The 15,111-nt window shown below is 33.3% G+C and overlaps 4 protein-coding genes across 4 annotated transcripts; 3 read left to right on the top strand and 1 right to left on the bottom strand.

Annotated features, from left to right (window-relative positions):
• Window positions 1-575: 575 nt before the first annotated feature.
• Window positions 576-2,255, top strand: LOC8258815 (protein TAPETUM DETERMINANT 1). The gene is made up of 3 exons (XM_002519179.3): window positions 576-787; window positions 889-1,005; window positions 1,155-2,255. Exons 1-3 carry the CDS (start codon window positions 706-708, stop codon window positions 1,457-1,459), a joined length of 504 nt encoding a protein of 167 aa, XP_002519225.1. The 5' UTR covers window positions 576-705; the 3' UTR covers window positions 1,460-2,255.
• A 385-nt stretch (window positions 2,256-2,640) lies between these two features.
• LOC8258816 (receptor-like protein kinase ANXUR1) lies at window positions 2,641-6,315 on the bottom strand. The gene has a single exon (XM_002519180.3). The coding sequence runs from the start codon at window positions 5,516-5,518 to the stop codon at window positions 2,954-2,956; it is 2,565 nt and encodes an 854-aa protein (XP_002519226.1). The 5' UTR covers window positions 5,519-6,315; the 3' UTR covers window positions 2,641-2,953.
• Window positions 6,316-7,409: 1,094 nt separating this feature from the next.
• Window positions 7,410-8,148, top strand: LOC8258817 (dirigent protein 11). Its single transcript, XM_002519181.4, has one exon. It carries the CDS (start codon window positions 7,427-7,429, stop codon window positions 8,069-8,071), a length of 645 nt encoding a protein of 214 aa, XP_002519227.2. The 5' UTR covers window positions 7,410-7,426; the 3' UTR covers window positions 8,072-8,148.
• A 61-nt stretch (window positions 8,149-8,209) lies between these two features.
• Window positions 8,210-11,704, top strand: LOC8258818. The gene is made up of 13 exons (XM_002519182.4): window positions 8,210-8,367; window positions 8,459-8,604; window positions 8,684-8,732; window positions 8,814-8,960; window positions 9,403-9,539; window positions 9,635-9,704; window positions 9,907-9,997; window positions 10,267-10,336; window positions 10,481-10,576; window positions 10,670-10,769; window positions 10,874-10,960; window positions 11,037-11,119; window positions 11,229-11,704. The coding sequence occupies exons 1-13, from the start codon at window positions 8,316-8,318 to the stop codon at window positions 11,364-11,366; spliced, it is 1,266 nt and encodes a 421-aa protein (XP_002519228.1). The 5' UTR covers window positions 8,210-8,315; the 3' UTR covers window positions 11,367-11,704.
• The last annotated feature ends 3,407 nt before the right edge of the window (window positions 11,705-15,111 follow it).

Below are 15,111 nucleotides of genomic sequence, written 5' to 3'. Positions count from 1 at the left end.
TTGAATTTTATTTTATTTTGTTTTGACTTGAATGATCTTAAGGAAGTTGAAGATTCCAACCAAGATATTAGTCCTGAAATTCACACTGTTTTTTACATTCTTTTTTGTCTTACAAAGTTTGCCATCATCCCACGACATAATATGAAGAGTAAATAAATAAAGTGGGAAATAATAAGATAAAAATTATCGTTGATTGTAATTTTTCAGATGGGGTAACAAACATATTTTTCATCCTCAATTAGTTCGATTGAGTGCTTGTTAGGAAGTTAGAATTTCAAATGACTTTGGGGAGGGGACAGGAGATCTAAATGTAATTTTGAGTACTTTCTGAAATGGGACTGGGCGTGTACAGAAATGGGGTATCACTTTTGCCTTGTGCATTAAATGGCTGCTGTCTTTGTTTTGTCCTTGCAACAATAAAAATTGTGTAGCGAGATGGAGTAGACAAGTAATTAGAAATTTAGAATGAAATTGGCAGAATAGTGGTCCTCACTCACTCCCTCCCTCCCTCCAGCCTGACTATAACTGTACTTACATGGGGTCATCATGCTTTTGCCTTCTATATCAATTCGGAAGATCAATTCTAAAATCTTCTATATTTAACCCTCACTTCCACTCCCTCTTCTTCGACACTGTTGCTTATAATTACTTTACTGCCAAACTGTGACAAAGATTTTTATCTTTGCAATTCATCACCAAGTTATCATGATGAGTCTTTGTCATATTTGCTTCCTCTACTTGATGATCATGCTCGCCACTACAGGTTGGAATCTTGGAATTCAATCAGGTAGTACTGAACTTTCTATGATCCTTTCCTTTTGTATTTGTTTCCTATTTAACAGTAGCAAAGAACTTCTGTTCAATTACTACATTATCTTATACATGCAGGTACTCCAGATTATGAGTTTTTCCAATCAACTGATGAAAATAATAACCAATCAAGAACAGTAACTAAGAAACCACAACATTCATACTCAAGTCATAATAGAAAGCTTCTGGTTCATGGTAAAGACTAAATACTCAACTGTTTGAAACAAGATTTATGTTCCCCAGGTTTCACATAGGGTTAAAGAAAAAAGTATATTCTATATTCTATGTTGTCTTTTTCCATGTTGGTTCTCAAAATGGTACGCTTGTTTTATTTTCAATAATAGGTTCTTGCTCAAACAGAGATATAAGCATCTCACAAAGTAGAGATTCCACTTCAGGAATACCACAATACATAGTTCAGATTGTAAACACGTGTAGTGTTTCAGGATGTGCTCCTTCAGATATTCATCTCCATTGCGGTTGGTTTGCTTCTGCAAGAATGGTAAACCCAACAGTCTTCAAGAGGATGTCGTATGATGATTGCCTGGTAAATGGTGGGAAAACTTTGAAGAACAGTCAGATGATCAGATTTACCTACTCAAACTCCTTCATGTATACACTTGCTTTTAAAACTGCCAAGTTCTGCTAGCCTAATGGAAAATGAAGAAGATTTCAAACCCAAGGTCATTCCAAGTCTCAAAACTCAAACCAGCTCTCATATGGCCTCAGCTTTTAGCTTTTCAACAGCCTATAGCACATAAATCAGGGAAGCTAAAGCTTCTTCTCCTGAAATTATTTCAACACTTATATATATTATTTTAAATATGAATTCGATCCGGACAGTAGTCTTATCATCCCTATACAATGTTCAGAATTGAAATATTTTAAACGAATAAGGAACTTCAAGTCAAAAAACAACTACCTGCAAATTGTGCATGAAAGTTCTGAATTCTGGTGTTCTTTCTTATCAGCGCGTGTGCTTTCACAGTAGCTCTTGTTTCTTTTGCTTTAACTCAATATAATTTCTTTATTGGTTAACTTGGTTCATAGTGGGGTTTGTACTTGCAACCTCACAGTCCTAGAACCATAAGCGAGCCAAAGCTCATTGGTAGACAGCTTCATTTTTTTTAATTGCCAAGGATGATTGCAGAAATGCCCAGAGAAGTGTCAACAGAGGAAGAAGCAAAACTGCAAAAGCTGGGAGAAACAAGGTACCTTTCTTTCTTTGTTTCCCTCACTAGGAGGTTCCCGTTTGCATGTTAGCATCAAAGGCTCACGGCTCGATAACCAAATTTTAAGGAGAGAGAGAGAGAGAGAGAGAAAGAGAGAGGGAGAGAGAGAGGGAAGAGCACAAAAAATCTAAAGAAAGAACCTTTTTTGGGGAAAATCTGTTATTGAGACGGTTAGGAGACTATTTTACATACAAATGGAAGGGTGTGTTTGAAATTGGCCTCTCTTCGTGTTATGCAAATTTAGAAATGAGAATGAATGAATAGAAAAGAGAAGGGAAAATGTTATTTTGTTAAGTTGTTTATAAATAGTATATGTGGTCAAAATTTTACTTTTCGGGTCTGTTATCTTTCTCTCTCTTGGACTTTTGATCAATGCTTTTCCTGATATTGCTGGGTGTGTGCCAAGGGAATCATTAACACAGCCCCATGTTGCTTGCTTGCTGTCACTTTGTAAATTCTTGCTGTGATAGTCTTTTTGGCTTTATAAGGAGGTGGGAGTTTTAGATTTTCCTGCTTGGATACAATAAGAGCTAAAAGTCCCACGAAAATAATACACAGAGCAATTCTCATACCAACCACTCTCAAGAAGCAAAAAATCTTAGCTATTAAATGTGGATTTTTTTTCTTTTTTCTCTTCTCGTGTAGAATTTACAGTGAAATAGGAGATGAATGTGTTGTAGTTATTACATCATAATTAAGATCCATTGCAAAATAAACTGAGGCAAATCAAGAAGAATACAAGCCAGAAAGAAGCTTAAATAGCAGAGCAGAACATAGAAACTTAGAAGTTACATAAAAGTTTGCAAGTTCATCAAGAGCCTAACTATTAATTTGTAGCTCCAAGGAGGAAGAAGGAACTGAGAAGGAAAAAAAAAATTAATATGGCAAACTGAAAGCAGCACAAATTTTTCTCATCTTCCTCTTGGATTCACTATCTGTGAAAAAATTTCAGTATTGTTGAGATCATCAGTATCCTCGCTTATTGAACTCTCCTCCTCAATGCTATGCATTTGTCTGTTCATACCATAGGTGTCAAGTCCTTTGTTTTCTGAAACCAGTTTCGCTCCAGCAGGATTATCTTGCAATTGGAGAGCAAATTCAAGATTCCACAGCACATCGCCCATTGAAGGACGATGGATTCCATGATCAGACAAACACTTCTCTGCTGTCTCCGCAAACTTCCTGAGGCACTCAGGTTGAATATCAGCTTTAATATGCGGATCAATTAGATCCTCAATTATTCCCTTCTTTTGGCAATGTAATGCCCAATCTGCAAGACTAACTTGTTCTTTAGCCAAGTTAGGATTGAGCGCTGGCCTAGCACACAGTACTTCAAATAGTACTACTCCAAATGAGTATACATCAGATTTTTCCGTCAATTGTTGCCTTTTGAAGTACTCAGGGTCCAAGTATCCAAAGCTTCCTTTTACCACTGTACTAACATGACTCTGATTATTAAGATTAGGACCGGTTTTTGACAGGCCAAAATCGGAAACTTTCGCCACCCATTTCTCATCCAAGAGAATGTTTGTTGTCTTCACATCCCTGTGAATGATTGTGTACCTGGCACCAGTATGAAGATAGTGAAGTCCTCTTGCAGCACCAATGCATATCTCCAATCTTTGCTTCCAGGACAAGGAAGAGGTTGGCTTGTTGCCCTTGTAAATGTGTTCTCGAAGAGTGCCATTTGCCATGTAATCATAAACAAGGGCCATCTCACCATCTTCTTCACAAAATCCAATTAAAGACACCAGATGCTTGTGCCTAAGCTTGGAAAGCATCTCAATTTCAGTTTGGAACTCATTAACTCCTTGTTCTGAAGATGGGTTTGATCTTTTAACAGCAACTTTTGTTCCTTGATCAATAATTCCTTTGTAAACCTTCCCAAATCCTCCAACTCCAATAACATTGGACTCGTCAAAGTTCTTTGTAGCTTGTTTGATCTCTGGCAATGAAAAATGGCGACATAGACCTTGTGCAAGAGTAGAAAGATGGCTACTGGCAGTACTTTTGCCTGAGATTGTTGATTTGCTTCCTGATGTATGGGAATGTCCATAGAGAGGCAACCAGTTATGACTTCCAGATTGACTTCCAGTTAGACCCCTTTTCTTTCTCAGGACAAAAATTGAGATAATAGCTGCTATTGCTAATCCAGCAGCCCCACCGGCAATCCCACCAATTACCGGACCATTTGATCCTGACGATTTAAAACTCTTCTTTTCTTCTGCCTTTTGCATCATTGCTGATGGCACCGGATTCGGGCCAGCCATATTCCCATCAGGCTCATTAAGTTTGAATATCTCTAATCCATTCAAGATTGCGTCATAATATTCAGGCTTCAATTCTACACTAGGATGCAATGCCACCCATAATTCATCATCCCCACTTTGATCACCAACGTGAATAGCATAATCCTTGTATATAGGAACTCCTTTCGATCCTGCCCAGCCAATCACATCTGCACCCTCTTGTGCTGTTTGGTTATTGATATAAATATTAAATGCTCTCTGATTAGACCTTGTCATCTCATACTCACAGAAATGGAACCTTACAAGATAGGTAAAATTAGCATCAACATCAAACAACCATGTGAGATTAAAATTCATATTCACTTTCGAATCTGGCCCCATTGACCTTGCACTACTATAAACATCATAGGGTGCAATAGCCTTAGGTAATTCTTGGGTAGGATATTGGATTTTGATATTAGCTTGATTGGTTATACCAGCACCAGCACCGAACAAATAAGGTGTATCATCATACCATATTCTTGTAAGGCCTGAATCATTAGTTGAAGGAATAAATTGTCCACCAACATTCAGCCTGAACATTGTTTGCATAGAAGAGGTGGTAACATCAATCATTTGATCACTAAAACCAACCATACCTGCAGACTGATAAATCTCCGGCATTGGAATTACTTCAATGCCATTAACAAAAGCATATGCATCATCATGATCTTGAGAAGGTGTGAATGTAAGATTGAGAGTGCCTGATTCAATGGGTGACAAAGAGTATTCTCTAATAATATAGGCCATTGTAAGAGCTTTCGCCGTGATGGAAGCACTGAAATTCTTGAGAAGTTGGAGTTTATTTGCAGTAACAGAAAAATATGCATTATTAGGATCAAGAGAGCTATAAGTTGATGGATAAAAATGAAGCCTAACCCAAAGACGACCCTTTGCAGGAACAGGAAATGTATATGTAAATGCAGATGTGAATAACCTTCCTGTCATGTATGGAACTGTTGATGGCAACGAAGGGTCTTGATTATCGGCTGTTGCCATTATTGAATTACCTGAAGACTTGACGTATTTCGTGTCAGGTTCCCATTTCCTGCCGTCACCATCGGTGCCAGCGTTTGAAGCGCCACAAGCGAGGACATAAGAATCTGGTTCTTTGCTTAAAACTGGAATTGTATTTAAGGTGAGCAAGAACAAAAAGAGAGAAAAGAAGATATGGACATTGCGGTTCATATCTAAGATAAAACAATGCAATATCAAAGCAGAATACGCGAGAAAATGTTTTCCCGCACAGGAGATCAAAAGAGAAAATGGGCAACTTCTGATTCAAGAATCATGTATTCTCTATTGATCAAAACGGGCTGTTCTTGTTTTCTGTATTAAGAGCTGGGATTTGCATGATTTTCATATTAGAAATGAAAAGGAAGCAGAGAGAACAGAGGATGGAGAAGAGAATTCTCTGTCCAACACTTTCTCTGGCTTGTTTTCTTTTTTTCTTTTTGGATATGCTGTGTGTTTGTTTCTTTTTTTTTTTTTTTTTTGGTTCCTTGTCCTAAGCTGTGTGTGCTTGGGAGGTGTAGTGGACGTTAGGAGAAGAGTGGTGATCAGAGAGAAACGGAAGGAGAAAATTGTACAAATTGTATAATTTGCATTAACTACTCCTTAAAACATGCTATTTAATTTGGGGTTTTTGTATTGTATATTTTACAGACAGTTTTTGACTATTTTTGGTGTACTAAATAGCTAAATTATTGAATGAGTTATACATATTTTAATCAATAAAAAGTAACACATTGCTAGTTTTATAACTATTTTATTTATATCACTCATTTAATAATAATAATAGAGTAAAATAACCTTTTTCTTTAGGTTTTTATGAGAGTTGCATTGGAGGAAAGAATTGAAGAAAACTATCTTCTGATTCATTTATTGATAAAAAACAGTCATTTTGTCATAAACGATTATCTTGCAGTTTATTATGTTATCAATTTTCTGTTAAAACATATTAATATCATTTATTGAGTCTAATGTGATTTTATATTTTTACATTTTTGTACTTTGTGTCTTTTATTTATTTATTTATTTTTCAATATTTTAGTATCAAATTTATTAATGTAATTAATATTGTAAAATATTTTAAAGTTAAATTTAATTTTAATATAATAATTATTTTCAAGTAGTCCAACAGTTAACTAATTATTTTATACTTAAAATAAATAATAAAAACATACATTTGTATAATTTATAATTAAATATAAGATAATTTTTAGAATAATTTTAAGTATATTTATGAATTTTAAGGCATTTAATTATATAAAATTATCATGAACTTTGGTTTGTTGAGAGCTCATATTGTATTAATGCAATTTCTAAAATAATAATGTTATAAGTTGATTGAAACGGTAAATGAAATAAAATATAAAATATAAAAATATTATAAAAATATAAAAATCTAAAACTTTATCGGAGTTAATAAACAGTATTTTGATGTTTGATAGTATATTAACAACGTAAATTATGGAGTCATTTGTCAAAAGATAAATAATAAAATCTATTTTTATAAATGAATGAAACCACATGATTATTATTTTTTTCATTTATCCATAATAATAACATGAATGACCACTAATTTAGTTTTTTTTTTAAATAAAAAATAAATATATAATGAAAATATCCAAAAAAAAAAAGAGCAATTAAATGGGAGAAATACGGGTGTATTTGCATTTATTAGATATCTATGAACACATTTAATTAAACTAACTGCATCATAAGTTTGAATAGTTTTAGAGCATTTATCAGTTGATGTTATGCCAACATTGTACCATTCTGTTTCTCATCCTCATATTACTTGTTACGAAAAGGCAAGACAATCTAAAGAAAACAAACAAAAATATCAAGAAACAAAGAAATCTCTAACCCTATATTTTAAACTTGCATGATATTTCATAAAATGTTTTATTTTTCCCTCCATAGAAGAGATGATTTGGAAACTAATGCTGCCATTGATATTATCCATCTTCTGCATTGATGCGAGCCTAAACAAACAAAATAAGCTTAGGGTTCCCAACCACTTTGTTGCTTAATTTGACAAAATAATTAATTAAACAAAAAAGAATCTAATGTTTTTGTCACTATCCCACCATGAACAATGGCATTTTCTTCAGAAAGCATATTCTGCACTATCCATCCCTTAAAAAGAATCCATTAATCTCCTTCAGAACTGACCTCATCCCGAAAATGGCCATGTCTAACAATTTTACCTTCTTCATCTTTAGCTTATTTCTTCTCTACATAGCCTACACCATCCCTAAACAACAGCCTTGTCAAGATCAAGAGCCAAAACAAACTAATCTTCTACTCTATGTCCACGACTATTTCACAGGGGATGACATGTCAGCCATAACGGTGGCCGGAAAAAGCGGGTCCAACTTCCACATCCTACAGTTTGGGACTGTTGCAGTTGTTGATGATCTAATCACTGAGGGCCCCACAGTTGAGTCCAGAGAGATTGGTAGGGCCCAAGGGACTTACACCAACTCTCAACTTGATGGGAAAGGCTTATACATGGTTTTCTCTCTTATTTTCACTCATGGAGAGTATAAAGGCAGCACTTTGGAGATTCAAGGATCTGATATATTTTCATTGAAGGAAAGGGAATTTGGGGTTGTTTCTGGTACTGGTTTTTTCAGATTTGTTAAGGGTTATGGTACTATGCAAACTCAGTTCATGGATATACCTAATTTGAGAGCTATTATCAAGCTTAATGTAACTGTCAAGCATTATTAATAATGAAAAATTTAAATAATGTAATTCAAAGAATTATTGAGCTTGGATATAAGAAATTGGTTAAAGAAAATCAACAATTTGGACTTTGGAAGTGTTTAAGCATTGGAATTTAAGATATTTGGGCCTTCTGCAAAACAAAAGCCCAAACATAATGTAAATATCTTTTTCACAAAACCGCGAAAGCCTGTTAAAAGCTGACTGTTTAACGGATAATTATCTGCTGCTGTGCCATTTGTCTATAGGCATGGCATTGAGTTTCTCCATTAATGCTACAATTTTGCCTCAACGACTTCAAGGTTTCTCTCTTGCTGCTTCTACTTCATATCTTTCTATGGTTTTTGAGTAATTAAGCTGTGCATTCTAAGCTATCTCTGATATTTGTCTCAGGAAAAGTGAGAGACAGGGGAAATAGAGGACTTGAAATTGTCAAACACCTCGTGGAAAAGATTGAGGTTCCTTCAATTGTATCTGCTCCTCAAGAATCACTTCGAAAGGGCAACTGGGTTAAGCTTATTTGTGGTGCCAGCTTTGAGGTATCCAGAAATCAAGAACCCTGAACACTAAGCTAAAGAAGATTCCGAAACCTGAAATCTCTTCTCTGTCTCTCTGTAGGATGCTGTTGATATTAGAAATCTTTCTCTGGTTTACACTCTAGCTGGAGGTGAGCAATCAATTCTGTGTTTGTTTAGGACATGGATATGTAGTGTGTTACAAGGGTTTAAGGGTGATGAATGATTTGCAGTTGATTGCATTGATTGTGCTGCTGATGAATCAGTGGTGAGTGCTGTAAATGAAGGAATTGAAGCTGCAAGAGAGATTGTGAACATCAGAAGGCCTTGGGTAATGATTAGTGTTAATGATGATGAAGATCTTCACTTTCGCAAAGCAGGTAAACTATTCCTTTTTTCTTTTTATCTTTTTTTTATTTTTTTGAAGTTCATAATTCGAATCGAATTCTTCTAAATGTAATTTGATTTTGTAGCCGATGATAAAGAACTTCTCTTGGTTGTCAAATAGGAAATTATCAGAAAAAGTGAACCTCGGGCCGTACTAATAATATCTAAAATTTTGTGTCAAATTGCATATTGTAATTATAGTTTGGCCTTCGATGAGCTCAATGGCAATTTTAGGATTTAAGTTGGGAAGCCAAGAGGCTATTTTAGGATCATGATTTTATCACTAGACAAACTCTACTCTAGCCCTATATTTGTTTAGGAATGCATAAGAGTATTTTTTTTTTTGTTTTTTTTTTTAATATTTCGGTGAAGGGATTAAATAAGACCATGTCTAAGAATTGTATGAAAGCTGATTTTGGTATTTTCCCTTAACAGAATTTGATCCAGAGGATTGCCCATTAGACTGTTTGAGGCCTTGTGAGAATGTTTGTCCTGCGAATGCAATATCATTAGAGGAAGTAGGATCAAGAGCAGAATTTTCCTATGGCACAGATATGTTAAATGCATTGAAGGTCTTTAGAGGATTTGCTTTCTGGGGTTTGTGATTATTCACCTATATCATTGTCCATGATCCAGTGTTATATGTTGTTATCGGCATCATATGCAGGGTGGAGTCATAACTGAACGCTGTTATGGCTGTGGCCGCTGCTTTCCTGTGTGCCCCTACGATAAAATAAGTGAGTAATTCTGTTCCTTTCTTTTATTTATTACTCTACCCTCCCTTTAAAATATTTTGGCTTTCTTCTTTTCTAAAATCCATTGCGTATATTTAGTATCCTGTTCTTCTCTCAGTGCTCCAAGCTGTTTCTGATTTTATCTATTCAATTTAATTGGCTATGTTTATATTCAATTTAAACCAACTGGCTGAATTTGATATAGAGGTGGTTACATATGTAAGAGATGCTACTGCTACTGCTGAACTTCTCGAAAGAAATGACGTTGATGCCATAGAGATACATACAAGTGGAAGGTACATTTCCATGACTGGGAACAATGGACACAGTACACTAGCATGGATAAATCAGAGCTCCTTTATGTTTAAAATTTAAAATTCTATTCATCTTCAACCTTTCGATTTACTTGTCATACAGCTATGTAGGCTGCAAAATGTGTCCGCATAGATGGTGTCTGACTCATGAATTCACCCTCGCACCTTCTATTATTCTTGATATTAAATTAATCTTTTATGTAAGAGCACCATTCACCTAGGACAAGAAATTGTCTGTTTGTCCTTTTCAGGCAGATGGCTCCCTTCAAGAAACTTTGGGATGGTCTGGGAAACTCACTCAGATTCCTGAAACTGGTGGCAGTAAGTGCAAGAACATGCATTGTTGATTGAAATAAATATTCTTCGTAAGGACTAAGTGCAATAAGCTGTCTTGTCTAATAGCTACCAATGACTAGATCAGCTGCACTCCATGTTGCGTATTAGCGCTATCCTTTCTGCCTACAGGTCAGCTTACCTTATTCCGGGGATTCAACTGTCTCTTCAATGAACACTATGTACTCAGCCATGGAACCCCAGCTGAACTGTCTCAATTTATGGCAGGTTTCACTCTTGTCACGTCCAATCTATTGAATTTGTTTTGTACGCCGTCATCATAGATTAATTTTGTTGTCTTAAAATTCCTATGAACTGAAGTTGGATGGGCGCCCCATGAGTGGAGATATTGGCCGAGGTGCGACAAGGGAATCAATTGCATTTGCTGTTCGTTTGGCTGCTGCCAAAGACAAGCCTAATGGTTTTTGTCTGCACATTCACATTTTTAATCATTTTGAGTTTTTCTTTCAACTGATAGTATGTTTAAAGCCTTTGTTTTTTTCTTTTCCATTTCTGTTGTGGTAGGTTTCTTTCAATTGGCAGGCGGCACAAACGCTCACACAGTTGATGGATTAAAACGAGAGGGGCTTTTTCAAACGACATTAGTTAGTGGTAATTTCAGCACTCATTTCAATTGGGCTTTTTTATGTGATAATCCCTTTTTTGTTTTGACATTTCTCTCTGCCAGATAACTCAGAAGATAACAAATCAATGACCTCATCACCTCATTCACTGATAGGTGGAATAGCTTATGGTGGATATGCACGCAAAGTCAGTATTATATTTTTCTCCTAGTGTCAGCGCATAGCTTTTATCTACTGTATATTTGGACCTTTTGCAGTTTTTGTTAACTCGTATGTTTATCTTTCCATATCTGCAGATTGTTGGAAGGGTCTTGAGATCCATGCAATCTCAGCATGAATTTGCTTGTGTTGAGGATCATCCAGAGCATCTCTTTGAGGCACTTAAAGAAGCTCTTGGATTGGTTGGAACAGTCAAACGTTTTCCTGCAGGATAGCTGATGCAGCCCGAATTTTCTGTTTTCTGCCTTTCTTATTTTCCAAAATGTCAATCAAAGGCCAATTATGCATCGCAAATGGGACTCACAGTGATTTGGTATTTTCATTAGAAAGTTCCTGGTCTGGATACAGCTGGATTGAAGGGAAAGTTACCTCTATTTCCATTCTAAGATTAACAGACATACGCCATTGAGCTACTAGTTTAATGGTAGACTTTTTCTGCAATTGGCACCTTGTTCCCTTTGATGCATTCAAAAAAAAAAAAATAGTTGCAAGAGTAGTTGTGCGAATCACTGGAAATAATATTTGACATTATAAGATTATTGCAGATTCTCAATCCCCCTTGAAGCATTATTGGCATGAGAGAATATTTGAGAACTGTGATATGATATGGAAGACTTGTTAAATGGATCAAACAGATTTTGAGCTGCATGGTTATTCTTGAACATTGACCAAACTCATAGTATTAAGGTTTTCTGAACTAAGATTAGGTGCTTGCCCATTCAATGCCATCCTTTTTGTGATCTGTAGTGGGTCCTCTTCCTCCTAGAAACATTAATATTTATAATGGAGAGCCACCCTTTTTCTCTCTCTAGTGGGCTTGGGATGTAATGCAAGGGTTATTTACTTATTTTCTGACTTTTCACCTTGTCACAAATCCCTTCCATTCAGGTATACAACTAATCACAATATGTACATGATTATTGTTTTCTTCAACAATTGCTTATTGCACCCTATGATCATCTCCATTTTTTTCAAGTCATAGTCTTTCAATCTTATTCTGCTGACCATTATGAATCCTACAATATTTGAGCCTTGGTCAACTTGTGGATGATAATATATATATATTTCTATTTGCATGGGGAAAAGTTGAGACTGGCCCAAAAAAAAAAGGCAGCTTTAGTGGAGTTTTGTGCAAGTCAATTGTCCACCATCTCCCTCAAACACCAACAAGAGTATAACCCACTCCACAATAGTTTTCAAACTAAAGTATTTTATGCTTGGTAAATGTTTCAACTTTTCTTATCATAATTAATTATAAGTTCTAACCTCCAACATTAGAATTTGAAGCACTAGGAATGTTGTGATTTTACCAAACTCTCCCACCTTAACACAAATGCACAATTAACAACAATGCTATGATGCTTCTAAACATACCAAATTAACATCATAGAATAGAATGGTAACCATAAAACTCGAATTTAATATTTTTATAATTTTTAATTTTTAATAATATAATCGGATAAAAAATATATCAATGAATAATAGACGAGATTCCGATTTTTATGCTTTTACCATATTTTGAAATGATATTGACATGTTATATACTACTAAGAATTAAATTAATGCAAATTCCATGTATTGGTTAGTCCATGATGAGGAAGGCTATCTGAGTATAAATATAAGTAAATTAGTAGAAGTGTGAAATGGCTGACTATGTTTTTATATTTATTTTTGCAGTATGGGTGGCGTATGAAATTGGATGAATGATTTAATTTGATCAAATAATCCTTCAAACAAGGGCATTAGACCAAAAAAATTATGTCATTGTCGTTTTTCTCGGTGCACAAGCTGGGATACTGACTTATGCATAACTAAAAGATTTATATTATGTTTAGTCATATTTATTTCTAACCGTTGATTTTATTTATTAAAAGAGACGTTTTAATCAGAAGAATAATTTAATTATAAAATTGAGAGTTTTTCTTGCAAATTGATATGTTCTCCATTCCATTGACTTAATTGAACTCTTTTTAATATTATTCATTTTGATCTTTTATGTGTACTTCTATTGCCGTATATATTCAAAAACCTAAGAAATTATTATATAATTCTGATTTACTAACGTAGTTAAATAAATACAATCAATAAAATTATCATATTTCATTTTATTTTTCTATATCAAATCTATTCTAATAATCAATTAGGATTAATAAAATAGTTAAGAAAAATGAACAAATCTGTTAATTGTAAAAATGAGATTAACATAAAGAAGTAATTTTAGAGCAAATTAATTAATATTCTATCTGGTTAAGTATTTTGAATTTTGAAAAATAAATAAACAAAATATGGACGTCCTAATAAACAATCAAAAGCGGTAGCTATTCCATTATCCAACTGCCTCCGGTGGTGGTTAGTTTTGGTTCCACGATAACCTTCTACTCCAAGAAAACCACCAAATGGGTCGTCCCCCCATTCTCCTCATATTATATATTCTTCAATAAATAATTTACAAACAAATTTTATTATATCTATTATATACATATAATAAATAATTCACACATTCTTTATGATACATACATTTTCTTTTTATGGGAGCCATACATAAACATATATATATATATTAACACAAATAGAAACAATTCAAATTTGTGCAAGTTTACATGCTACGTGGAATATATCGACAGAAGACTAGTCCGATAATTGTTTATTATAAAATTAAACTCTTATAAAGATTTCTTCATTTAATTAAAATATCGAGTTCAAACTTTGAATATGCAACTACAATAAAAAATTTAAAAAAGTGTTTTGTGATCCATAACGATTTTATCAAACACGTTCTAAATTAACTATATACATACTAAAAAATCTCTAATTTCAAAAAAATAAAATAAAATTTGATGATGACAAACTACTTAACACCTACCGGTTCAGGTTTCAACTCATCACCAAAACGATTCCTTGTTACGAAAATGTTTCAGGCAAATAAATAAATATTACATCTTTTATTAGTCTTAATTAAGTTTGTTTTATATATTTAACGTCTCAATAATTTTTTCTATCTTTCCTAATTGATTTTTGTTGTTTGAACTTATGAGATCTGAATTCAAATACCCAGTTTCAAAATGGTATAGTTTACCACTAAATAAATACATTAATTAATTTCTTAATCAGTAGAGAGTTTCGTGTATCCTTAGAGTATGTATATAGTTGAATGTATGTCTCCCAATAGGAGGGGAAGAATCTAAACTTTAATAGACTCTGATCTTTTAAAGATATTTATGATCTATTAAAAAAATTGGTTTATGTGATATGAGATGATTATATATTATTCCATCTAGCTTGCCATCTATATATTATTTTTATTGTGAACCATGCACATTATTTTATATTGATTATTATGTAGGCGTGCAGGCAAGTAAGGCCTTATATTCTATTTTCGCAAGATTTTACTCCAAATCAAATTTGAGGAAGAAGTTTACATATAAAAATACATTGTGATCATACAATCTTATTTTAAATAATAAATTTATATATTTTAAGACCAAATAAAATTTAAATTATAAAAAAACAACAACCTAATGGATGTTTGAATATTAAAACTCTTTGAAATTTATATTTAACTTTATTAGTGAGATGATAAAAAACAGAGATAGAATATATTAATATATTGTCATATTATATAAATAAATACAATGAAATGAAATACTGCTACAGTAAATCAAAACATGGCATATTAAATATTTTTAAAATTATTTATATACATATTATTATATAGAAAAATATATTTTTTTAAGACGATATCTAAAACAATTATAATTTATTATAATAGAGATTTTATTCTTATTTATTATGAACCCAAATTGACATTAACTTTTTATTACTCTAATAAAAATTAATTTAAACTAATATAATATAAAAATAAATTACATTTGATAATATATTTATATTAATTAATAAAAAAATATTTCTAATGATTACTTATTAAATTAATAATTAAAATAAAAATATAAACTACAATTT

The sequence above is a fragment of the Ricinus communis genome, chromosome 9 (genome assembly GCF_019578655.1).
Source record: "Ricinus communis isolate WT05 ecotype wild-type chromosome 9, ASM1957865v1, whole genome shotgun sequence".
NCBI lineage: Eukaryota > Viridiplantae > Streptophyta > Magnoliopsida > Malpighiales > Euphorbiaceae > Ricinus > Ricinus communis.
The sequence above is the reverse complement of the archived record's forward strand: the minus strand, read 5'-3'. Positions and strand labels throughout refer to the sequence as shown.